The following is a 26,736-nucleotide window of genomic DNA, read 5'->3' as shown; positions in this document are numbered from 1 at the left end:
GTATCTGCTCCTTTGTGCAAGGAGGAACAGGATGAGCACTGCCAAAGCTACAAAATGACCTCCAGCAGACACGTGTGCGAATGTCTCTGACCAAACAATCAGAAAGGGACTTTATGAAGGTGCCCTGAGGGCCTGACATCCTCTAGTGGACCCTGTGCTCACTGCCCTGCCCATGGAGCCTGATTGGCATTTACCATAGAATATCAGAATTGGCAGGTTCAGTGATGCTCTGGAGAGGAATATTCATGGAGGGAAAGACAAACCTCTACAGACAGTTCCTCTACAGGATGAAGGAACTGACCTAAATCCAAGAGAACACCTCTGGGACATTATGTTTCAGTCCATCCAACGTCGCCAGGTTGCACCTCAGACTGTCTAGGAGCTCAGTGATGCCCTAGTCCAGCTCTGAGTAGAGATCCCCCAGGACACCATCTGTCATCTCATTAGGTGCATGCCCCAATGTCATGCCATACAAACTACTGAGCACTACAGTGAAACAGGCTGCAATGAAATTTCAGCAAAAGGGACCAGCCTGCAGCATCATTGTCTTTGAATTCAGCCCTGTGTAGGTTGATAAATTATTTCAAACGATGTGGCATCCTTAGTCCATAGCCATATAGTGCATTAATAACAACAGCAAACTATCTCTTATTTTTATACAAAAGGTTTATTCTTTTATACAAGTGGATGTAAAATTATTAGTGACATTCATCTAAAGTTTGCCTAAATTAGACTTCAGCATGAGTGCTGAGTATAGAAACATTTACAGTACAGAAAGATAAGGGTGCATAGCAATAGAAGTGAAATCTGGCTGCTGTATTTTTACAGTACAGGAAATTATTGACCGTCTTCAAACACGAAGCAAAGAGAAAATGTACTCCATCACGTAAAACATTTTTGACTTTTAAAAAATCCACTTAACAACTGCATAGACCAAATGCCATTAAGTACATAAGCTACTGTGTTCAACCTCAGGTGGCTCTAATATCAAAGGGACACTTACAAACATAGCGGTAACTGGTCTATGATGAAGCCACAGAGTAAAAATCTTGCACAGTGCGACACTGCCAGTGGATGATGGTGGATTTGCAGTTGCTTATTTGTCAAGATAAACATAATTTACTGTTTATTGCTGAAACAATGCATACTGGTATGTCCAGGCTCATAAGTTACTTTTGAGGAAACTAGTGTTGCATGTTTCCTTAACATCTTTGGAACGTGAATAATGAAGTTAACAAATTTAAGAATTTCTGAACTCAGTGGATATTGAATGGCAGAAAACTGTTTTTCTTAAAATGCCAGAAAAGCATGGAAACTAAAAGAAAGATTAAAAATACAACCACTGCATTCTCATGAGATAAAACTGTCAAAGTTATTTTTTATGAACCCCAAACTAAAATTATAGCTTGTTTAAATCTTACTTATGACATCTTCTTGCTTAGCATAATATATCTACAGTAGTTGGACACAGAAAAGTGCATATTTATAAAAAATAATAATAATAATAATAATAATGTGCTAAACAAACATTTCTAAGTACAGTGTTATGAAGAAAAAGCACACCTACATGTTCACAGTAATGTTCCATAGAAATACATACATCCAAAGACAAAACCAGTCCTGAGAAAATAATCTCTACAATTCAGCAATGACCTGTCATACCTGTCAGTGCATCGTTCATTATGCAATCTCCAGTGTTTAGAACATCCTTACAATAAAGAATAAAATTACATTTGAAAGCACAGTGTCCAAAAAAGTAAAAGACAAAAAACATGTGGCCCTGCCAACAATATCTTCTTCATGGAATGACATAAAAACAAAAATATCACAAAGCTGAAGGACGGCATACTGTACCCTTTACATAGATATGGTTTTGGTATATGAGTACTTTTTGGACATTGATGGCACAGTTAGACAGCACAGCACCTTCACATGCCATCATATGTGAGTTCTATGTCACTTTGAATTAGCAACATAGCATTACTGACATGTTCTGGCACTGTCCAACTTAGCGCATCTTTAACAAGCTTGGAAAAGCAAAGCAATTCTGATTAAAGCAAGGCTCTGGCTGTCATGCAGTATCCATGCAGAAATTCGTACTCCCTACGCAATCAGATACTAATGTATGAAATGCAAAAGGGGACCAAAAAAAAAAAAATCTCTGTTTTGTATCTGGGCTGACCCCTCACTGTCCCCACTGAGACATTCTTCTCACGCAGATTTCTCAAAGCTGCATGCCCTTCAGGATCCCCTCTGGTGACCGTTCCTGTACTTTTCCTTCATTTTCAGCTGATCAAATGTGAACCATTGCATTGTTTTCCGGCCCCTTCTAGCACCTTACTTTTGCTTGTCACTCTTCTGGGGCCTCAAGGCTGTGTTTGGGTTGAGTGCTGCAGCATACTTAGGGTGCTCAAAGGGAGAGAAAATCATGTGGGCAACCTCTCCGCCTCTTCTAGATGGTGCAAAAGAATGAAAACAGAAGAAATTGGGTTAACACAACTTCTCAAGTTCTACAAGTGTAACTGCTGGATGCATGACAAAGCATATTTATTTCAAAAAAAAAACTGACCTGGTGGTGACGGAGAGTTATCCTCCCCTGTTGTGACAAACTGTAGGTCAGACCCCAAAGCAGCTATGGAGCTTCTGGGGCGGATGCAGCGGTCACCCGAGAAACTCCTGCGAAGTAATGCCTAAAGCCAGATATGCTGAACCAATTAGTGACAAATAACTAATTTGTCACTTATTGACAAAATAGTTACAAATTAGTTACAAAAATGCTGCATGTAGTAGTCAATTTGGGATTTTAAAAAGACATCCCCACAACACTTTTTAGGTTGCTACTGTCGTTGAGTTCAAAGTTAGAACAGTGGAACAAAATCATAAAACAGTTACACACGCTCCCCTGAAAGTACATAATGGAAATCCCAGCAGGGGCTGCAATTTTTTTCTCGCCTTTGTTTATTGTTAATAAAGAAATTTGCTTATTATTCAATATAAGAAAGATAAAATGTTGCTTTTCCTGCAACTTAAAGCTTACCTTGCGTGTCATTGGGCTGGTGGGGGCAGAGGCACTGCTGTACAGGCTGAGGCTTGAATTGGACCGGCTGACAGTCAGACCCTTAGAGGTGCTTCCAGCAGGGGACAAGTACTTCTCTTTTATCTTCAGGTTGGTCCGACCTTTTACTGTTGGTGACCCAGCAGGGGAACGTTACAGAAAATGGTAAAACTTGTCATTAATTATAGACACACCTATTATTATAGTCAGCCAACATGTACATACACTGCTCAAAAAATTAAAGGAACACTTTGAAAACCCATCAGATCTCAATGGGAAAAAAAAAAATCATGCTGGATATATAAACTGATATGGATTGGGTAATATGTTAGGAACAAAAGGATGCCACATTGTTTGAAGGAAGTGAAACTGATCCATTCAAAGACAGACTGAAACATAATGCCCCAGAGCTGTTCTGTTGGATTTAGGTCAGGCTAGTGTGGGGGCCAGTCAATGGTATCAATTCCTTCATCCTCCAGGAATTGCCTGCATACTCTCACCACATTAGGCCGGGCATTGTCGTGCACCAGGGGGAACCCAGGACCCACTGCACCAGCATAGGGTGTGATAGTGATTCCAAGGATTTCATCCCGATGCCTCATGGCAGTCAGGGTGCCGTTGCTTAGCCTGTAGAGGTCTGTGTGTCCCTCCATGGATGTGTGGAGACCATCACTGACCCACCACCAAACTGGTCATGCTGGACGATGTTACGGGCAGCATGGCTTCTCCAGACCCTTTCACATCTGTCACATGTGCTCAGAGTGAACTTGCTCTCATGTGTGAAAAGCACAGGACACCAGTGGTGGACCTGCCAATTCTGATATTCTATGGCAAATGCTAGTCGGGCTCCACTGTGCCGGGCAGTGAACACAGAGTCCTCTAAAGGACGTTTGGCCCTCAGGCCACCCTCATGAAATCTCTTTCTGATTTTTGGTCAGAGACATTCACACCAGCAACCTGCTGGAGGTCATTCAGTATCTCTGGCAGTGCTCATCCTGTTTCTCCTTACACAAAGGAGCAGATACCGGTCCTGCAGATGGGTTAAGGACCTTCTATGGCCCTGTCCAGCTCTCCTAGAGTAACTACCTGTCTCCTGGAATCTCCTCCATGGTCTTGAGACTGTGCTGGGATACACAGCAAACCTTCTGGCAATGACAAGTATTGATGTGCCATCCTGGAGGAGTTGGACTACCTGTGCAACCTCTGTAGGGTCCAGGTATTACCTCGTGCCACCAGTAGTGACACTGACCCTAGCCAAATACCAAACTAATGAAAAAACAGTCAGAAAAGATGAGGAGGGGGAAAAATATCAGTGGCCTCCACCTGCAAAACCATTCCTGTTTTGGATGTTGTCTCATTGTTGTCCCTATAGTGCACCTTGTTCTATGAGACAGTCACTAACTGACTGAGTTCAGCTGTAGATGTGGCCACTGAGGGGCATCGATTAGAATGAACAGTCCAGAGCTTTTGTCACTGAAGATTTATTGTGGGATTGATGGAATGATACACTGGGATAATGTGGAGTATATATCTCTATGGGTGGGTGTGTGTGGTTAAATCACACAGGTCCAAAAAAATAGCGATCAGGATGTTAGCACTCTCCAGCCACTCTTCTTCTCCTCCCGTCAATGTTGCAGCACACATAACGCTGCGCGGCTCCCTCATCAGCTGGGTTCTGGTGCCATTAAAAAGACTGATCTAGGGTCAGCACTTTGTTATACACCTGTTGTTAATTTCATTAACACCAAAGCAGCTGAAACTGATTAACAACCCTCTCTGCTACTTAACTGACCAGATCAATATCCCAGAAATTTAACTGACTTGATGCTACACTCTGATTAAAAAGTGTTCTTTAAATTTTTTTTGAGCAGTATATTAATAAGACTAAAGTTGTCAGTAAGACTCAACTAACAGAACACGAGCATTCACATGGTGCAGATTATCTGCGACTCAAAACAGAAAAAAATACTTTGTCTTGCGTCATCTTTTTCATAAACCACCGCTTTACCAATTTAACAATGCTGTGAATTGGTTGAAAAGTGAATATACACTCTGCCTCCTCAAAACTTTTGCAAACTCCAGCAGATTCAAACCTGGAATGTGCTTGCTATGAGGCAGCAGTGCTAACCACTACAGTACTATGCTGCCCTTCCAGGTGGAAACAATACGTTTTGAATGTGCAGAGGTTTGTCCTAATAAACCTACCATGCAACAAACAATAAAATATAACCCCATGAGAAACAGAAGGCTAGTAAGTTTATTTATTATTAAAACAGTTGAAAACATTTCACAGCCAAATAAGATGTAATTCAAATGTAATGTAAAAAGTTGCATGTCTATGATTGGCCAATTAGATTTAGTTGAGAAAACAATGTTAATAGATGTCTGGTCCTTTTGGGGATAATATTTTGGCTGATAAAAACTTGTCATTGAAAGAAGGGTGTTTGCAGGAAATAGTCAGTATTACAGACCTCTGCAGGGGTCATTCTTAACCAGGAACTCATCGAGAGCAGTCCAGCCTCCTCCGACTCGGACCATCAATGTGCTACGCAGGATTCGAACCATCCTCAGTTGTTGTGAATCTCCAAACTGCAGCAAACATAAAATAATTCACAGCTAAACACGCAAAGAAACAGACATTGAGAATATTTTTCAATTTCCTGAAGCATGCATGGCTGCGTTAGAGCATGTTGTGTCTTTTATGTTTATTCCAAACAAACCAGACTCGTTAGACATTAATTTCCTGTGTGTCAAAGGATTTAAATATGAAGCTAAATGTTTTTTGAATTGGTGACTATGCAATCGACTCACCCTGTATCTGTTGGCGCTTATTTGCTCCACTTGGAACCTCTTGGGACAGTTACACTGAGCTACCTGTCGGCTCACCTAATGAAGGCAAGATAATGACAGCATGTGCCAAAAACATGATAAGGAATACATCAGGTTCAATTTTTCTTATGTTTCTTTTTGCACACACTCTTCTTGCCTCTTCATTGATCTGATCGGCGTCCAGTGTTTTTCTGTAGGGATCTCTGCTAGGATGGAGCGCACTCACAAACTCATAGTAGTCGATGAAGCCGTCATTGTTCATGTCAAAGATGTTTGCCACTGCATTCATCTCTAGAGAGTTGGTGGGGAACTCTACCGAAGGAGTAGACATAACCACACAGATATTGCATAGCATTTTGTCTTGAAAAGCAGCCGTGCAGATCTTAATGTGAAAACTTAAAGCATTATAATATTAAATGGGTGATGCATCAGCATCAGCAGTGAACTGATTATTGGTAAGAAGGTCTTACTAGAAGCGAGGACATAATCGATGAACTCTTTCTGGCTGATCCGTCCATCCTGGTCCCGGTCGATGCTGCGAAACACATCTAAGATCCGAGACTTCAAATGACTAATCCACTGTATGTAGCGCTTTCGCCAAATGTTAAAGTCGAAGTTTGCAAATTCTTCCATCTGTGGGGAAAAGTAAAATATCACAACCTTTTTAGTCTTTGCATGACATACTTTCATGCCTAATAATAATTTCAAATACTTTTCGACTGTTTTGGACACCTATAAATCTTTTCACATTATTACAGTGACAATTCAAAAGGCACAATAACCTCTTTGAGCATTTGCTGGTGCTGTTCCAAGCGGTTTTGTCTCGCCACAGCCAGGAGCCAAAGTTTCTGCCACTCACTGACCAGCTGACTGAGCTGTGGGGTCTGGGGGTCAAGGTGCTCCAGAGGGACTGGCATAACAGGCTGCAACTTCATAGTGCTCCTTCTCTCTGGATAAAGAAAGCCATCATTCAGCTCAGTCAAACAATACTGCATGTGCTTTACAAATCATTAGCAGTGAGCTACTCAACCCTTAACCCCTTGTGTATATATTCAAACAGTGTAAACTATGCTGTGTCATGGTAGCTTACTCGTGAGTGGCCGTTTGCTTGGGGAGACCTGCTGTTTAGAAATGGTCTTGTGTTTGCAGGATTTAGTGGCGTGTTCTACCTCTGGGAACTTTTTATTTAACTCCTCCATGAATACCTGCAGAGAGGAGTCCATAACTGAGATTGCACAGTACAGTAAGCATGCTGTAAAGCTGAGAGTTTTGCACTGTAAACGTGCTAAGTAAAGAAAGAAATCATACTGTGTGTTGCTCAATGAGTTTTTGGTTCTGCTCAGTGGCCTCAGGCAGAGGCTCTTGATCTCTGAGGCTGAGGGCTTCCTCTGCTGATGAGATCCAGTCCAACAGTCTTTGGACTTCCTCTCTCTCTGCCTCCAGCGCCGTCAGGCTGGCTTGGATCTTCTGGCCCTGCTGCTGGGCCCAGGTCTGAACCTGAGGGAGGAAATTACACAGCTCACTGTTTATACATTGATAAACTGTCTTCCAGTGTTCCAGGCATTTTGGTGACTGAGAGCAACAGTTAACTAAACAATGAATTTTTATTTTTTTTTTTTATTACATTCAAGGAAAATTTAACCTTGTGTTAATTAATTAATTCGGCACTCACCTCCTCATAGCGTGTCTTAGTGACACTGATCCATGATTTTAGGGTGATTATGGAATCTGGGTGACAAGTGGCAAGAATCTCCTCACCCAGACTCTGGATGTTCTCCAACTCCACTGCCTGAGTCTGCAAGGCAGACAGTGACTCCTACAGGGGGGCAGAGAAAAGACTTGGATGAATTTCTTGATGTTCAAGGTAGTCGTCCTTGCAGCTGGGCTCAAGCATAGCTTTGTTTAAATGACCTTCAGCCAAACACTAAACCCTTATCTGCACTAACTTCTTCTGTAGCAGACCCTGTCCTCTGCCCTCCCTGGAAGCTGATAAGCAAATCATTTCTCTATTGGGAGTGACAAAGCATCATTTTAAACTGACCTCATGTTGTTTGCGGAAGCTAAGCAGACCTTCCTCCTCCTCTGGTATGACCCCATATTTTAGTATCCTCTCTGCCTCAGTGAGCCGCTCCATGAAAGCGTGAACAAGGCCATCGAACTTTTCAGCCTAAGAAGAACGAGGGGGACGTTAGCTCCTTGTTAGCATTTCACATCATGAGTTTTTCTTGGCTTTTGACAAAACTGAAAGAAACTACTTGTCAGTTTTTGTGTGGAAACTGTCAGTATCAGCACAAAAGGTAATGTCTTGAAGATTAAGTTAGACAGTCATATCACGAATGTCAAATGTCAAAATTCCAGCTTCTACTTTAAAACAGCTGCTGTGCATACGGGACAGCTTGGACCCTTTACTATTTGTGAGCAGCACCTGCTGAAGTGCAGCCTCCAGCCTGTCCTGCTTGCTGACTGACAGTCTGCACACAGCTTCCCAGCGGCCTTCCAGTTCATCCATCTGCTCCTGCAGCCAGTGAGCATCAGCCGTGCTGCTCCTGGTCAGATCTCTCACAGAGCGCTTCAGGGTCCTAATGCAGCCAGCTCGCTTTCCCAACTCCTTCTGGAAGGCCTGAGAGAAAGCAAAAAAATATTGCTGAAAACTTATTTTATTTAAGTCAGGAGGCAGGACTGTGAAGAAAGAGATACATCAATATGCAATACAAAGTCAGTGTGCAACATGTAGCACTTAACAGTGAATAATAAATGTGTTATATAACTGTTGTGCGTCTAATATGAAAATGAGGTTGACATTTATGTTAAGTAACACTAAAACTAGAATGAAAACACAGATTAGAATGAATCCTGTGTCTCTATTGCAGATATGGCAGAGGTATAAAATACATTTTTACTGAGCTGTATTATCTCATTCATTTGCATAATCACTGTACCTTATGTTTGTCTATGAGACTGTTGACCATGTCTTTGTCTCCACCAACAGGAACGTCTTCAGCTAGCTGGGGTTCTGCTCTATACAGCCAGTCATTCAATGCCTGCAGAGCATCAGTGAATCTTCCTGAGAAAAGCAGTGCTTCCTCCAGCTTATGCTGCCTAACAGAAAAAAATAAACAACACTTTGTAATTTTTTTTTTTTTTGTCATTACTCCACAAAAACCCGAATGTTTGGCTTATTAGTTGATAGAAATTCAGTTGCGTGTGTTCCCACCTCTCCATGGATTTGCCGCTGATGGTGTCCCACGTATCTTTGAGCTCAGCCATTAAGTTCTCCAGATGCTGCCTATCATGGCAGGTTTGAGCTCGTTCATGTAGGCTGCGACCACTCTTCAGGGTTGCGTCGTACATGGGCCTCTTTGATCTCAGTAGTTTCTGGAACTCCTAATTACAAGAGTAATCAGTACATGAATGACACAGAAGTGAACAGCAAAGGTACTTCTACAGCATATAACCATGTTTGTAATGTACCTTTTGTTCTGTCAGTTGTTGCTTAATCTCTTCATGGGACACTGCAATCTCTTTATGTGTGTCTAATGTCTGTTCAACCTCTGTCATCCAGTCCTCCAGGAGGCGCCAAGATTCATTAAACTGAAGTGTGAGATCCAAAGCCAGATTTTTATACACAGCTCTCCGTGGGTGGCAAATTAACTACATGTTTAAGCATAAGAAAAGGTTATCTCTATATATTAGATGTGAAATATACCTGCTTGACATTCTTTTTAACATCCTCCAGCATCCGGCCTCGGTCTGAAGTCCGCTGCTGTAGCTTTTTGTATCGATCCTGGACGGTCATGATTAGGTTATGAATGACATCACAGTCTTCCTTTCTGCTGAGCTCCGTTAGTCTACAGCCTGCGTTCTCCACTGTGGTCTTCTTCTCCCCATAACTATTAACTTCATTCACCAGTGTCTGTGTAGATAAAAGCATTTTATAAAACAAAAGCAAATGTTTATTTTAGTGTGCAAATCTCTGGATTGGACACAAATAGAAATAAAAATACAAGAAAACCTACTCTGTGATCTTGCAGTTGTGTACAAACTGTGTCCAGAACAAAGCTGGGAGCTGGAAGAATCCTAATAGATTCTTCACACTTGGTCATTTTAGTGAGAAGCTCCTGGACACTACTGTGAAACTCCTTGGCCAGATTAAGTCCCTCTGTGAGCTTTGCCTGTGGAAAGAGCCATACACTCTGATGTACCGTAATAATGTGCTTGTATTCAAATAATAAAAATACGTCGGAAATGACAACAAATCTCAACGAGGCAGCACGTTGACTGTGATAAGCTAAATGACCTTTCGCTCCTGGACTTTGCTGCAAACAGATGCCCATTTCTGTTCAAGAATCGATAAGCTGTGCTCGGTGCTCGATCCGCGGACAACACTGCTGCTCTCCAGCATCCTGTGAATGGCATTCTTCACATCTGTGTAGGAATGGAGCTTTGACTCCATCTCATTGCACAACTCCTGTCACAAGTCAAAAAAAAAATTATAACGAATATCTTCACTAGCAAATAAATGTTGCTTTTCTTGATTACAGTTTATATTTTGAATGTTAAAAGCCAATCAACCTCACCAAGTGTGCATTGAGCCTTTCACTTGCAGAATCCGGCATGCCCCACATGGTTTTAGAAGAGGACAGCCTCAGCTCCGTAGTCTCCAACCACTGCAAAAGATCCTGAATCTCCATTGTAACATCTTGCACCTGTAGGAGCACAACATACATATATCATGCATGAACATTTGGCACCAAACCTTTCAGCTTTTCTTTAAATGATTTCCTTTGTGATAAAAAGCCATAAATCAGATCACATTTTACAATAAAAAAAAATAATAAATTCTGCTACAATGTAATAATGTTTCTTTCTTCACCTGACTCAGTCTGTTCTCTAATTCCAGCTGCCTGCGTTCAGTCTCACAGCGGACAAACTCCCAGCTCTCACTGAGATGCTCCAACCGAGACTGCAGGCCATGCGGACTGTCTGCAGACCCAACCTCCAGCAGCCCCCTGCCTGCCTTGTTGAGGGACTCCATTGTGCGAGCATGAGACATAACATCATTCCGCAACACCTTGGAGAAGGCAGAAGTAAAAGGTTAGGGATTTGCACATATGTGCAGTATGACTATAATGTATTGCTTGTAAATTTCTGGGTAAAGTGTTTTCTGGTCTCAGTTATTTCTGGCAGATACATTTACTGCTATCAGATGATTCTAGAGGTGTGTAAAATATACATTAAACAAGATACATACACAAAGTTTTCATTGTTACCTATGACTGCGTAGCTCTACTGAAGGGCTTGTTTGAAATTTAGCTAGTTTAGTTAGGTAGTCACAGTACATTTGTATTTATTAAGGCCACCACCAACCTTGTGTTTAGCCAGTTCTATTTCACAGGCCTGCAGGTCGATGCTGATTGGCTGGCTGCCCTGCAGTTGTTCAGTGGTTCTGGAAATCCATGTGTGCAGCTCATCCAGTGTATTTTGGAACTGACCCAGACCCAGCAGAGCACACTCTAACTGATGCTGCAAACATAGTGAGTGGATAGTATACCTTAAGGTGACGGCACTGACTGGAAACTGATTTTTATATATTACCGTTTTGCAGTCAGGCTAGCTCACTTTTCTTTCAGTAAAATCTCTTTTGCAGTTGTGGTAGATATAACAGATAATAGCAAAGTTAACATTAACATTACATCACTCCACCTGCTTCCACCTTCTTACCTGTCTGTTGACAGTCTCTGACTCCATACTGTCCCAGCGCTGTCTGAAGTCACACAGTGGTGAGATGGAGCCTGGGCGCTCTGAGCCTGGAGACAGCCGGCACACAAACCGATGGCTCAGACTTTCTATCTCAATCTTCTTTTGGTAAAGTTCCCGCTTCAATTCCTAAAACAAGGGTTAACATAAGATAACACAACCGTTTTTGATATGTTATACTATGATAATATGTTACTTTTAATAGGCAAAGGTGCTGTTTTGAATTAATTTCATTTCAGATTCTAGGGTACTGTGGTGTACGACCTCACCTTAAGGTCACATAGCTGCTCCTTGACTGATTCCAAGTCAGTTCCTACTGTGAACTCCTCTGTAGACCTCAACTCAGCTGATTTTAACCACTCAAACAAACCCTGTTAGAAAAGTGGTATGATTTATACAGGTTTGATGATATTGTCTATCAACTTCATCCAAGTCATTTATATTTTGAAATAAAGCATACAGTGTTTCATTCACTTATACAATAACTAAAGTTAAAGGGAATCTGAATTTTACTATTGCAACAGAATAAGACTAGCTGTGTGTTTAACAGGACACCAGAGCGCTGTTTGTGCCTGGGAGATTTAACCAAAGTATACTATTTGATATAGCTGTGATAATGAAATGTATGTTATACACGTAGGCACACTGCATATATGGTATGCATAGCACTTGGACACATACCTGCATGGTATCTTGATAATACAGTGCCATCTGCAAGGACTCCTCCAGCTTTTTGTGGCATTCATTCCACAGTTTGCTTAAGTTGTTCCACATGCAATAGAGCTTTAAGACAGCAAAAACATATGGTTTTATGTTAGTGAACACACTTCAATCAGTTGAAAAAAAAAAAATACTGTCAGATAGATTTCATACTTCATCTAGGCTCTTTGTGACATCTGGTTTGTCTGTATCTCCGCATGCTGACATCAGATCCATTCCCAGAACGCCAAGGCTGTCCAGATCTCCCTGCAAACTGTCTATATCCTCCCTGAGAGTCTATAAGTTGAAAAGATGTAAACAGTTAAAAAGTTGCTTTCTAACAATATGGGTTCCTTATGCATGCTTCTTTTTAAAGTATTCAGACAAACCTGCATGGTTTCAAGGCTCTGACGTATTGTTTCTGAGTCTGTTTGACTAGCATTAAGATCCAAAACAGCTTGCTGAGCATCATTAAGAGCAGTTGTGACATCGCTGACGTCACTCCAGTATTTTATGGCAAGGTCCAAGAGCTTGAGCAGCCAGGTTTCCCTCTCCTTAGCTTGATTATGCGTCTCATCCCAAAGCAGGGACAGGCTGGACACTCGCTCTTGAATTGCTGGGATCACAAGGATATAGCAAGGAAATTCTTTAGAATCTGCCCCTTTCCCCACAATAAGAAAAATCTGAGAATATGGTCACCTGTGCCGATGGATCCATCCCCGGCAGCCCGAGTGTTAGCCAGCAGTTCGTCTGCCTGTGTTTTGACACTGCTGAGGCCCAACTCGAGTTTGGACAATTCAGCCAGGGTTTGCTTGTTATCCTGCAGCTGCTCCTGGATTCTTGGCGTGAGACCTTGAAGTAAGGTAGGTGTCTGTATGCGACTGAGCAGGCGGTTAAGACTCTCTCTGATAAGAGTCATTCTCTCACTCAGCTAGAGGAATAAGAAAACGTGAAGTTGCAAACTAGTATAGGGCAAACTGGTGAAATTTTCAAACAAGAATTATTACCTGAGTGAATCGAGGGAAGGATTCCTCCAATAAATTGGCAGTCTCCCTGACCCGGTCTCTAATAGCTCTATGCTGCTCCTCAGCCTCTGTAGCCTTGTGACAGAATTGGGCCCCCTCAAGGGGGTTTAGTTCTGACAAGCGTTTTGCCAGAGAGCATAAACGTGCAATCAGAGGTCTATGTTCTGCTATAGATTCCCTCAGACCCTAAGTTCAAGAAAGAAAAAAGTTTAAGTTTAACAACTATGTGAAGAGCAGATTATACTCCAGAAAGTATTTGCTTTTAACTGCTAAAATGAGAAGAGGAAGGTTGACAAATCTGACAAAACAGAAAAGCAGATTACATTAATGAACTGTGTTTGAACAGATCAGCACATTTACCCAGAGAAAAAAGTGGCAGTGGCTGCAAAGTATGAAAGGACTTCATTGTTCACCAGGACAAAAAGGGATGATGAAAGAAGAGAAAAACTGGCATTCTAATATGGGAAAGCAGGTTTCTTCTACCTGTAAAAGGTCCTGTTGTTCCCGAAATGCCTCATAGCTAATTGTGGTAAGGGAAAGCTGGCCAATCAGGGTCTGAGTTTCGTCAAGCCATGGTGAAACCTCGACAAAGCCCTCAGAGAATTGAAGGAGGAGTGACTGAGCATGCTCAAGCTGCAGGACCACATGGGAATTGGTAGCTGAGGTGGTGTTGCATTGTTCTTGTAAGGCCTCTATTGGTGTCTGCAAGGAGATGTAAGAGTGGGGAAAAAAATACATTCAAAGCACTCAGTAGTGTATTTGGTTGCTTTATTGATAAAATCAAGTGATAAATTTTAGTTGAGAGTATACCCTGAGGTCGCCAGTTTCCCCTTCATCGGTGTATGTCATCAAGATTTCGGTGATTTTAACCATCTTTTCAATATTGAACCGGTGTTGTAGAATCTCAACTGCTAAAATCTGTTCAGGAGATATTATATGTAGTTAAAATCAGTTACCAAGCCATTAATTTTGATGGATTTATTAAACTTTATTGTATATAACATAGTTTATTTGTGTGTATCCTGACCTTTTGCTCATAGAGCTGTTCTGCTATGAGCTCTGGATCGAGATCAATGGTTTTCAGCTTCTCAAGCTTGGCTGCTGTATCTTTGAACCAAGCCATCTCTTTTACCACTGCCTGTTCCAACTGATAAAAAAATACACAATATTATGACATAAATAAATCAATTGTCATTCAGATATAAATAAATATGTTCTGAAGTTTACCAACAGCTTAGAGCAAAAACCACATGTAGCAATATTCAAATTCTTTCAACTAATAAAATAAAAGACAAAAACTATTAAAGAATATACTGTATAGAAATTATTTAAAAAATATATGATTCCCATTTTAATAAATATAAATATATAAATATTTACCAGTGTGTAAACTGGAAACATACTCTAGAGAAGAATGCTTGGAAGGTACTGTGTGAAGCTTATTTGATATTCTGTATTTGTCAGCATGATTAAAATGTCAGCTGATCACATTTTATGTTGCAGCAGGAAGAAGCCAGGTGAAACTAATTCCATTAATTAGGCCCAGGCTTAATTAGGGCTTGGAGTTATAGCTTCTTATATGTGTTAGATTTTACAGCAAAGGCAGGTGCCACATGAAGGTCCTCTGAGGTATCTGGTAAATATGTCCACCTAACTAAATGAAATTAATATAAATCTGCTCTGATGCCTTTACTTACATTGAAGTCAGATGAGATAGTATTTGTTAGCATAGCCTGAACACCCTTAGCTATAGCGTAACTTTTATATCTACCTTGCTAGCATAGTTCAGTGGAACAAATATTCTTTATTTTTTTAATAGCTAACTTACCAGCTTGCCTAACCAACTAAAAATTTAGGTAATGAAAAGTTAACAAAATCTAGCACGCTACCTAGCTAGCTAAATTTTTAGATTTTGAGAATAAAGTGTACATTAAAAGCCACCTTTTAAAAAATACTTTTGCATTCATGTAGTTTAGCATAACTTGGGCATTTGAATAAATTACATTAATTTGTTGTGTAAGTTTTAATGTAACTCACGGTGGGGTCGTGGTAAAAAATGAATTTTGTTGACAGTCCGTTGGACTAGATTAGCAAGCCAATAGTGACACCTGCAGTCCCCAGCTAAAGTAGCCTGATTTATTACTAAATATTTTCTGTCGTTTTTGTCTGGGAAACAAACTGTGATGTTTGCCAATCTATTATTATAGATTCTCACCTAATTTTTTTTTTATATATACTTTCTCATTGCTGCTTAAAACCACTTTCACCTACAGGCAAGTGAAAAAGAACATTTTTACAGGACACTATGCAGACCTGTGAAAAACTAAGTACATCCTTACTGCTTCCATAAGAATTAAGAGGGTAAGAAGCAGCCAGGTGCCTTAATCTGTCTGACAGCTAAAGCTTGGCCAAAATTTGATCGTCCAACAGGACAATGATCCCAAGCACAGCAATAAATCTAGAGCAGAATGGCTGAAAAAGAAAAGAATCGAGGTGCTGCAGTGGCCCAGTCCAAGTCCAGACTTCAACCCAATTAAAATTCTTGTTCTTGTTGGACCTTAAGTGAGCTGTGCATAAACAAATGCCCACAAATCTCAATGAATTGCAGCAACACTAAAGAAGAGTGGGTCAAGGGGCCACGTGAGAAAGTGGGACTGTTGCGTTATATGGCCCTCTACAACAGTCCCAGTTTCCCCTTGAGAATATTAATTGCCAACCCCAGCGCCACAACGATGTGAGAGACTGATAAAGTCATAGAAAACTTTATTGCTGCTTAAGGTGGCTTTACAAGCTATTGAATCATGGGGTGTACTTAGTTTTTCGCAGTACTTTACAGAGTCCTGTGAAATTTTTCACAACTGTATTTGCTGTGCACTTCCACTTATATATGGCCATCAGGTGGTCCTGTATGCACCCTGAAAAGCTCTTCATGTGTAAAAATTACCCTTTGTCTCTCAGCTACACATAGTACTGCATCTCCAGCATGTGCCTGTGCCCCTGCTGCCCCCAAGAGCTCCCTCTCAATGCGACCTAGCCACAGGTGGAGGTCCTCTTGGCTGGAGGTACAACGACTGGAGGCCTCAAGAGCTTGTTCCAGTCTCTGCAGAACGTCCAGACTGCTCAGACTCAGCACAGAGCAACGGATACACAAAGCATCCATCTTCTCCTGTACCTGCTGGGCTTCTTCCTCTGAAAGAAAAAATAAATCCAAATTCATACGGTAGCCATTCATGAGAACAACCACTCATTAGACCAGCATCACATTAGGCAGGTGTACTGCTCAAGATGCGAGGAAGTGCAGTGCTGTGTTTAAAGTTGTTTGAATAAGTGGTGGTTAATTTGAAGGTATATATTCAGGTAACAGTTTTGATTATTGAACCTCTCAAAGCAATCATCAAACAAGCTGAGTTCAGTGACAGACATGGGCAGATCTTCTTTTAATCCTTCCAGCCCTGGTAACTGATTCAAACATGTATAATTTTCAGTAAAAATTACCTGATAATGCTTCCATTAGATCATGACCTGACTTCTGGATTTTCCCTAGTTCAGCAGTTTTGAGTTGAATTTCTTCAACAACAGCCTAAAAGAAGAAGAAGAATGTGTTAAAAATGTATCCATCTGTTTAATCAGTGTAATGCACCTTTCATGGTGTTGAACCATTTGTTTTAAATTTCTAACCTTGGCCCGGTCTGAAGCCTCTGTGAGATGCAGCATTACTCTTTCTGCATTTCGTAGTTCAGCTAGGGTCTGCTCCACTGATATGAGCCATTGCTGCAAGCTGTCCACTCCTTCCTGGAAGAGCTGGGCCCTGGGCAGGATGAGCTCCAGACTTGCCCTCCTACAAAAGCCCCCATAATCAGTGAGTAATACAGTATTTGTCTCATGCATTAAGCCCTACCAAAACAAAGTGTGGCATTGCCGGTGGTTCACCTTTGTTCTGCTTCCTGCTGTAAGGCCTCCCACTTCTGATTAAGAGTGGATAGTCTGACCTTTGCCTGCTCCCCTTCTTCTCCTGCGTGGGCCTCCACCAGCTGAGGGCCTTCTGACATCATGCAGTCCATACTACGCCGTCGGTCTTTTAGGAGGCGCTGCAAGAGCTGTGAAACAGCTGGGCATCTCAGGTAAAGACATACTTGGTGGAATTGAAAACGCTTCAGATACTGCTATACAGAAAACCTATTCTGGGTATTTTAGGTCATATTTCTGAGAAGTGACAAAGCTTGCACCAAAACTTAATATTTATTAAAGCCCCATTCTTGTTTTTTGGTTTTGTTTTTCTTCCTGCCTTTGTGGCAGTCAGTGAGGGGAAAGTCCTGTTTCACAAACTTAGATTATCAATGACCAGGCAGATTTCAAAGAGCTCACAATAGGTGTGAGTGCTGCTGAAAGGTGAGAAACTTCCATGCTTTTTTATACCCTCAGGACGTGTACACAAAGAGTTACTGAAGCTCATTGTGGTGATGAACACCACCCATTCACTACTGAATAGAGGAAATTTATCTTAAAAAGAAAGCTTTAGAGCATTTTCTGGGGAATTGGGACAGCTTCCTATAGGTAAATCTTTCATATTCTGCCCGCTATAGAACCCGAGAGAATTTTTGGAACATGAAACTAGGTGATGTGATGATGAAGATAACAAACCTTTTGTTCTTGGAGCTGTGCTTTCACCACTTTCACCTCTGATGATGGGGGCTTCTGACTTGCTGTGAGCTCCTCTATTTCACTGACCCAAGTGAGCAAAGCTTCCAGGTTTTGGAGAAATGTTTCAGAATCTGTAGAAACATCCTTTAGTGCCAAAGCAGATCTTGTTCCCTTGAGAAAGACCACAACATATCAGTATCTTAAGTATGAATAAATAAAAACTAGGCAAACAGTTTCACTAGAAATATGATCAGCTTCACTACCACAGAAACGTGATATGGGTAAAACCTACCCTCCATTTATCCAGGCTGGAATCTTGGTCTGAGCTTGAACTTTGGAGCTGCAAAGTAAAGATAGTCCTAGTGTTGTGTTAATTCATATTAATTCATAAAAACGCTGTTATAACAAGATCCACCACCATGAGATAGAGACCATAAAAGGCAAAAATTTTGCTTTTGGAAACAGAGAGAATTTTAGGGTAGAATGATTAATGAAAAGAGTGAAATGAAAACCAAATACAACTTGTCATATTTGAAAGTCATGTTTTTTTCAACCTCTGCAAGCTCCTCTGCGACACCATTCAGGACTCTAACGGTTCTGGTGACAATGGGGTTCCCTCCTTTATCTCCAGGCGGATACTCGGTCACTTCCACAATTTCTGTTACAATGGTCTCTGTCACCTCTGTTACTTCTGTGACCTCACGTGATGCCACAGTCTTCCAGGACCAGGGGCTTCCTTCTCTGGAGTCTCTCCTCTGGAAGCTGGCCTGCCTCTCTGCAGCAGTTTTTTCTGGGTGAGCCAGAGGTGATCTGGCGAACTCTGGAGGCACTGTCCTCCTTGTCAGAGTCCCATTTCGAGAAGTTTTGATTGGAGAAGGGCTGCTGTGCCAAGCATTTTCTAGAGTGCTGGTACTCCTGATTGTTGAGGCAGGAGAACTGCGAAGGGGTTTATCTGAAATAGGAGTTTGAGCACCCTGCTCCCTTTTAAGATCAATTTCCTGGGGTTCCTTGTAACTCTCTATCTCTCTTTCCTTGCTCACATCATCCTTGGTTTTGTCTTTGAGCTCTTCCTTTTTGCCCTCCCCATGTTGCTCTGTGGGCTGCCACTCTTTTTTTCGTTGGTAGCACTCCTTCAGATAGTCCTCATCTGACCTGACATGCTTGGACTTCTGGCCCAGGCAGCTGGGCCGGCTGATGAGGTTACCCATAATCTTCAGCCCAGTGGCTAGTGAGGTAATAGTTGAGGTAAGGGCCAGCGGCCATGCATGCAGGAGTTCCTTCAGCTACCTAAAATAAAACAAGGGTGTCATCATGCAATGAATAATTGCTCATGTGAATTAACAAAATAATACCACTGTTGTTCTTCCTTTAAAAGCATAGCTTCCCTGTTTTAAAGTCACTAGTTACTCCTTGCCATAGCTTACATGTCCAGAAAACTGCTTAGAAACAAGTAAACCAGTTTCTCATATTCTTCATTTGCTACATTTCTGTGCCAATGTTGCCCTTTTCTTGGCACTGGAGGATTATAGAAAAATTCATCGGAGATACTTGGCCAGGATATTCCCCACCCTTTGTCTAGGTTTCCCATACACACATGCAAACACACACTCCCTCTATGTCGCATCACCAACCGAAATATTCTGGGCTTAGAAATCAATGTGACAGGCTTGTCGAGGATCCCACTGTTGAGCCTGGCACAGAAAAAGCAGTGGCAATCAGCCAGCGCTTTCTGTAACTCAGCCTGGACCAGTCCTGGGAAAGCCGTTAAGGATCTGATCAAATATGACAGCCATAAACCCACAGACATCGCCTTTCTAGAGGGTGTCAACAAGAGGAGGTGCAGGAATATGAAGTGGCATGGGAGTAGTGGGGGAGGTTTTTTTTTGTTTGTTTTTTTTTAGGAAAAAAGATACCAATCAGTAGCATGCCTTACAGTATACACTGTATACAAGCAAATACTATTCCATAAAGGTCACCAACTGAAGCCTGCAGGACACTTGACTTTCTCTTATTACAACCTCAGCCTGCTTGTCCCTCAGCTTAGTGTCTTCATTGTTTCAACAGAGGGGTTAAAGGTGAATGTAATTATCTTGGTCTATTGGAGCTGAGGTGAGCTCATCAGGACAGCACAGGGACGGGTGCTGTTGAGGTTAGGTCCTCCCTCTGAGTCATGATTGGACTGATCCAGTCAGAATTATTACAGGTCACTTCAGTTCATGCTTGGTGACTAAAGATCTGTGGGGGGTCTCTATGGGTCAGCAAAAAGGAAATTGGGATGCTGGCTCTTCAAACTACTGAGAATGTAGAAAATGTGGATATACAGTACAGTTCAATATAGATACAGTTAGTCTGTATATCACAGCCATACTCTACTTTGCTGAAGGTGCAGCTTTGTTATCTTTGTCACAAGTTAGACAAAGGAAGTCTGCAGCTAAGGAGAACTTCATATTGCTCTACTGTGAATATGAAAAACAAATTTGAATCAGCTCTTATCTGGGTGAATATTTGTAAATGTGCTACAATTATAATTACTAATAAAAATCCACCCTGTGTTGTAGTGTTGACTGTTGCCAGGCCCACAGTGCTTTTTCAAAGACTTCATTCTGTATTTAGTGGTGACAAAATTCCATCACAGATACAAATTTTGGTGACCGTTAAGTTACATACGGGCGACATCTGCTGAACGCAACACATGAAAAAAATAGATATAGATCAGCCCACCTATTAAGGAGCTAGGGTACATACAGACATATATATATATATATGCTACTATCGTTATAGTAACATGAGATATGACAGTGTTTAAGTGAATGGGAGTCTAAATATGACCTATTTTGATATGATGCCTCCATGTGCATTAGACTAGTAATTACCTACATCCTGCATGTTTCTGCTGAGCAGATGATACAGTCAAAGGACCACAGGGGAGTACACAGTCAGATCAGAGAGTGGTGCCCAGACAAAGCCCCAGCCTCAAGATCAATGATTACCCAGTTAGCCCAGATCACTGCCCAGCGGTCTCTCGAGGAAGGGAGAGAGTGTCTGTGGCTGTGTCCACTTGGGTTAACAATTCAGGGGAGAGGGTGTGCCGTGTCTGGTTACCGCACCACATGTGTGGTCATTTACTAAATTACACGGCTGCTTTTACAGTGATCTCACAGCACACTGTGTGAGGATATGCTGAGTAGAGTACTTTCATCACATGCTACAGTAAAAAGGATATTCTATTTGAAATACATATGCTTACAAATTCATTTTCTCATTATGTTGCCTGGATAGGGCTCCTCAGACCTGATATAGAGTGAGGAAAACAATAGGAGGGGAGAATCATTCATTTTATAAGGAAGATGTATAATAACCTACAATGTTTCATGAAAGAATTCCTTCTCAGCATTCCTGGATCTGATCTACACCACTCACCTTTTTGTATAATGATAGTTGAAAGGGAGCAAGGGAACCAGAGAACCACTCTACTATTTAACTGATATTGACCTAACCATCCCATCACTTAACCACCTTTAAAATGGCCCTTAATTCAAATGGCCCTCTCTCTGCTCTCAGCTGTGATTTATGATACATGACAACAGTCCATTTCCTGATGAATTGGATTATGATTATAGTATAGGGACTCCAACTGATATGGCAAAAGAAACATGAACATCAAAATTATTAATATTCATTTCATGTCTAATTTGTTTCTAGTGTTTCATATCTGAGTTATGTATATATGTGTATGCATTATGAGAATCTAGAATACCATACAGAAGATCTTTGTATGGTATGTTTTTGTGTGTTATTTCTGGATTGATATGGTTTAGGAAGCTCTATATGGGTGGACTGGTAATTAGTAGCAGAACAATAATCATCAATCAGAACTGTAGACCCTCACAGTGTTGTGTCACTGTGGTGTGCTGGTTTCTGTTAAGGGAGGTCCTGAAGTAGTAATCATTGTAGTGGTCCCTAATCAAGGATGGCAGCTGTGCATTCACCCATGAGACTCATAACATTTTAGGGTGGATATTGTTCAAGGTCGTCTAAATGTGCATAACAATGCTACTGTATAAAATACAATGCGCTAGTTGTAGCTGTAGCAAAAAGGGCCGTATCTACATACAAGGAATTGAGAGACTGCTTACAAAGAAAAAAATAGATGAACTAAATACAATACATGTATACTTACATCTGAATGATCTATTTACACTGCTGCTTTGGGATATTTCAATGCCTGTTGAACTGAGTAAATGCAGAAAATCCTTCCGTTGGAACTCACTCACTGTTACGGCTTCTTGGTTTAATCACTGACCAGCAAAGTCCAAAACCAGTCTGACTTAGTGGCAGTTTTGGCGGTTAGAAGCTTAAGTGAATTACACTTACCCTGAAGCATAGTTGAGCCCAACAGCATGAGTAAAGGAATCCAGCTACTCCTCAATCACCGTTCAAAAAGAGAGAGAGAGAAAAAATCCAGCTTTGTTTGAGCATCCTTTGAATGGCCTCCCACCTCCAACATCCCAAACTGAAGGCTCCTCAAACACATACACATACATACTCCCTCCAGCTCACACTCAATCAAGTCCACTCATTCACACTTGCATGCATACAAACACACTTTCTAAACACACTCACACATGTCCTGATAACTCATGCTTTTCCGTTGCCCACAGTCACAGGCAAACAATGCCCTCCTCTCCCCTCACAGTGCACCCTTCCCCTCCCCTCCCTTCACTTCACTTCTCCTCCCACCAGCTCTGCTCCTCTCCCTTTCTTCTTTGTTGTGGGAGCTGCGATAGAGGAATTCTTTCCTTGTTAACGCCACCGATGGGATAGTACACCCAAATGGAGACAATGTATTCCAACGGCTCAGTTGAACTCCCACAGTTCCCAGCCAAGAGCAGTTTTCACATTGAGGTCAGATTGTGCCAGTTCCATATAACGACATGGCAGTGCTATTCTCACCAATGCTGCTGCTGCTCAGGTTGCTCCTGTACCGGGCAGCCTGGCGGCAAAGTGCCCCCTTTACCTTCCCCAGACTTGTTTTTTCTTCCACTCTCTCCCCCTTCTCATCCAACAAAGCCCCTCCCCTGAGTCTGACTGTGGCTCAGAAACTCCATGGTGCTTCTTCTTGAAAAATGAGGTGGGGGGGCAAAAAAGGGGAGAGTTTTCTAAAGACCCCTGGGCCGCCCTTGAAACATTCACATGGTAAGTGACAGCTGCCTCAGCCCATTCCCTCTCTCGATGGTGAGGGAGAGTAGTGCAGGCTACAAAAGAAGGGACCCACACCCACCCTGCCATCCACCCACTTACGCATTCACCCCAACCCCCTTGCAGTCCCCGATTCCCCATTCTGAGGCAGTGCAGCAGTCTCCACAGCAGCAACAAAGACAACTAATTACTGTAAAACATCTCAGATTACTTTTCAACTCACTTCCAGCCACTGCAACTCAACCCTGTAAACAAAGCGGCTGGAAGCAAACACAAAATAGAGAGAAATGGGAAGATAATGCAGTCTTTTCTATGCTTCTGGCATGGGAAAGCAAGGAAGGACCCCTATAGTGAAATTCTATCATGCCCCATTTAAAGAAGTCACAATATTTGCCTTAGAAATGCAATTTACCAAGCACTATGTGTGCCAACATGAGTACAAAAGCATATGCCCAGTGTGAAGTGATTAAATGTTATGTTTTTAATAAATTTCTTGCATTGATTCAAATATGACCTATGCTAAAAGTAACACTAGAAAAATCTCTAGTGATGATGTACAAGTGCACTATATAAACCAAGAGACGAATGCATTTAGGTGAGTACCTTGGAAACAACCTATACAGGCCAAGCTCCGCCCTCTTTATCCTTTTTCCTTCTGTCTTTCTCCAGCCAACCAAATAATCAAACAACTGACTAATTCTCCACATGCACACATGCATGTACAGCACACACCCACACACTCTTTTTCACTCTGTCTCGCCATTAAACATCCACTCACACATACATGTAGGTACCTGCCGCTCAGCCTAATCCTCAAAGACTTTTGTAATTTGATAGGACAGCTTAACAATTGTTTTTTCAACTGATATCTGATTGAAATTCACATTTAGATCCTTTCTACATATTTATTTTTTTGCATTTTATTTCTCAGCCAGTGCTACCATGAAGTGCAGTAGCTTAACAGTAGTAGGAATATTGATGGGAATTCAACTGGACAGGTACATATATATATCACCTCACAAAATATCATAAAATCAATATAATTTGCTCTTGTGTAAAGTGCCTACTGACAGCTGGCTTTAGACCTGTCAGTATAAACTTAGTTTCCTCAGGATGTGCACAGTGTACTGATTTATTCAGTTTGTGTCACACAGCGACAATGTAACTCCATTAACAAAGAGTCATGAGTCGACTATAATGTGCAGTAACTTGATGTTACTGTTAAGTTTTTTCCCCTTTCAGAATGAAACACATTGTTTGGCCCAAGATTACCATTTTTGATAACGTACTTTCACTTTAGCCTAAACACAAGAAAACAAAACTGGTCTACAGTCACACTAGTGGTCTAAATAATGTTAGTATGTGCTAAATGTTATCATATTAACATGCTAACAACTGTAATAACTTACGAAACATAGCTGTTGGAAATATTCATGTTTTTGCTCAGACTTTGTTCATGCTATTTAGGCTAATTCAGACTCAAAGACAAGTTGTCAAAATATCCTCATCAAAACCAAAGACCTGAATGTCATCTGGGCCTACAGTAAAAGTCTGAGCATCACCATAAGGATTCATCCATATGAATAAGGACCACAAATATCTTTACAAAACTGTATGCATTTGGTTGTTGTAGATATCTGTGTGGACTGACCAATAGTTGCCATTATATAAGTTGTTTGATAGCATTACTTAAACATACTGGTTCAAGACTGGGAGGAGACATTATAGAGACAGATATACCCAGCCTCTGGCAGTGACAAGCTAGTGTACTCCTAATGCTGGTCCCAAGTCCAGATAAATGGGAGGGTTGCATGAGGAGGGGCATCTGGTGTAAAATCTGTGGTAAATCAAGCATCCACTCCATCCACTGTGGTGACCCCTTGGGAAAATAAGGGAGCAGCTAAAAGTGCCACTAAAACATGTAATGTGAAATTGCTCCATTGGGTCTATTAAAGGTGGATATGGTGAGACTCAGCTATGACTAACTGGAGTATTCTGTCTCTCCATTTTGTGACAGTTAATATGGCTATATTTTTGTATAAAATCTTTCCAAGTGATATTCTGGTTAAATAGTCCTTGTTGTGTTGTGCTCAACAGCACTCAAGACTTCCCTCTGTCTGTTAAATCTGCTTTGAGATGTTTCAGGTTTTCAGTGATCCTCAGCCCCTACAACACTGCCCCACTTCTGACCCCCAGCCTTCTACAGCTTTAATTTATGCAACTGCTGTTTAAAAACAAAAGAAAGAAAGAAAAAGAAAAAGACAATGTTATAGGGGAAAAAACTGAACGTGCCTGTCACTGTGGCCACTGAGAGAGTGGCTTAATTGAATAGAATGACCCCTGTGAGGTCAAGTTATTTAACCTCTGAACACTCCAGTGCAGATTCAGGAGGTTCCCAGTCTTGTCTTTTATATCGCACAAAAGACTTTCTGGATCACACAACCCTGGAAATATACAGTAATACAGAAAGCAGTCATATACCATGAAGACATTTAGGCAACCCCTTAGCTGTAAAAGATGCACAAATTCACTGATGGCTGTTTCTTTAGGTCACTTTGAGAGCTTTTGTCTTTAGCTGCTTAATGAGAAAGTAAGTCCCGCATTCCCCGCCCCCCCTTTCTTTTTTATGAAAGGAGCTGGCAGTAAAGGGGCACTACTTTGCCAGGAAGACATTGTTGTAAATCCATGACACCTGATCCCAGCTTTCAGCATCCTCCCGCCCCCTCAGTACTAATTAAATACTTAGCCAAAATCTCTGCTCTCCATTTCACAGTAGGTGCACATAGAGCTTCAAATAGTTCTCAAAAAGAAGGCTAGCATGGTTAAAGAGCACCTGGCACTTTGAGCTATGTAGTGATGCAATAAGCTGGTATTGTGAAACTGTAGTTAAATCAGCTCATTTTTCTTTCTGCAGCACCCAGTATCCCAAAATGTATGTGATAATGGAGTGGACGCAGGTTTGGAAATAGAATAAAGTCCAAATTAATGTGATTTCAAATTAGTGTCCAGTGGGAGCCTAAATTTAATCACAGATCCCATGTGCCAAAGGACACGAGAGAAAAGATTAATTTTACAGGCTTGTTTTCCCCCTCCTCCCCTATCTCAACCTCTCTGCTGCCTTCAAATTAAATAAGACCTCAATGGCTCCTCTACAGAACATGGTAATTAGCCCTCTTCACAAGAAATGAAAAAAGAGAAGGTCCCTTTTGAGGGTCAAACCAGAAGCACTATTCAGCATGCACACTGTCATTTATCACCAAAGAGGTTCTTCCAAGAAAAGTGGATGAAAAGCTGATGGGTTTTCCTACTGGGTTGCTCGGGCCCTGCTGGGCTGCCTGGATACTGGAAATCACACTCATGGGTGAGAAGAGGATTTAGCCGCTTGGGGATAGAGGAGTTCAACCACATCAGCAGCAGCAGCAGCAGCAACTGATTCAGTTGCTGCCAGGAAGAGAAAATTTACAGCCATAAGTCTGCCTTTTATACTGAGAAGAGGAAAGCATGGGCAGTCAAAGGAGAGGCCCCATACTG

General features: G+C 41.5%; 1 protein-coding gene across 1 annotated transcript; it reads right to left on the bottom strand.

Annotated features, from left to right (window-relative positions):
• Nucleotides 1–648: 648 nt before the first annotated feature.
• On the bottom strand, nt 649–22,661 carry macf1b (microtubule actin crosslinking factor 1b). Its single transcript, XM_030749463.1, has 40 exons — nt 22,381–22,661; nt 18,561–19,293; nt 18,299–18,346; nt 18,007–18,177; nt 17,296–17,462; nt 17,044–17,203; nt 16,861–16,945; nt 16,310–16,554; nt 14,393–14,512; nt 14,176–14,283; nt 13,849–14,067; nt 13,348–13,551; nt 13,040–13,271; nt 12,730–12,956; nt 12,515–12,637; nt 12,323–12,424; nt 11,911–12,012; nt 11,606–11,770; nt 11,252–11,407; nt 10,758–10,955; nt 10,462–10,590; nt 10,182–10,352; nt 9,901–10,056; nt 9,591–9,797; nt 9,356–9,475; nt 9,099–9,268; nt 8,824–8,983; nt 8,310–8,504; nt 7,926–8,051; nt 7,557–7,700; nt 7,193–7,381; nt 6,975–7,089; nt 6,667–6,833; nt 6,355–6,517; nt 6,042–6,196; nt 5,867–5,941; nt 5,527–5,644; nt 3,038–3,183; nt 2,570–2,690; nt 649–2,452 (listed from the first exon to the last, which is right to left on the bottom strand). The coding sequence occupies exons 2-40, from the start codon at nt 19,212–19,214 to the stop codon at nt 2,427–2,429; spliced, it is 6,339 nt and encodes a 2,112-aa protein (XP_030605323.1). The 5' UTR covers nt 19,215–19,293; nt 22,381–22,661; the 3' UTR covers nt 649–2,426.
• Nucleotides 22,662–26,736: the final 4,075 nt, after the last annotated feature.

This window comes from Archocentrus centrarchus, chromosome 16, assembly GCF_007364275.1.
Source record: "Archocentrus centrarchus isolate MPI-CPG fArcCen1 chromosome 16, fArcCen1, whole genome shotgun sequence".
Classification (NCBI taxonomy): Eukaryota; Metazoa; Chordata; class Actinopteri; order Cichliformes; family Cichlidae; genus Archocentrus; species Archocentrus centrarchus.
This window is presented reverse-complemented; position numbering and strand designations above follow the sequence as displayed.

Bases quoted from the DNA above. Each gene is read 5' to 3' on its own strand.
- macf1b (XM_030749463.1), bottom strand. From the start codon at position 19,214: ATGGGTAACCTCATCAGCCGGCCCAGCTGCCTGGGCCAGAAGTCCAAG. The intron at 8,984-9,098 runs GTGGGAACACAC...TTTTTCTGTTAG, and splicing joins AGCGGCAAATCCATGGAGAG to GCAGCATAAGCTGGAGGAAG. The intron at 2,453-2,569 runs GTCAGTTTTTTT...TGCACCATCTAG, and splicing joins TAACTCTCCGTCACCACCAG to AAGAGGCGGAGAGGTTGCCC.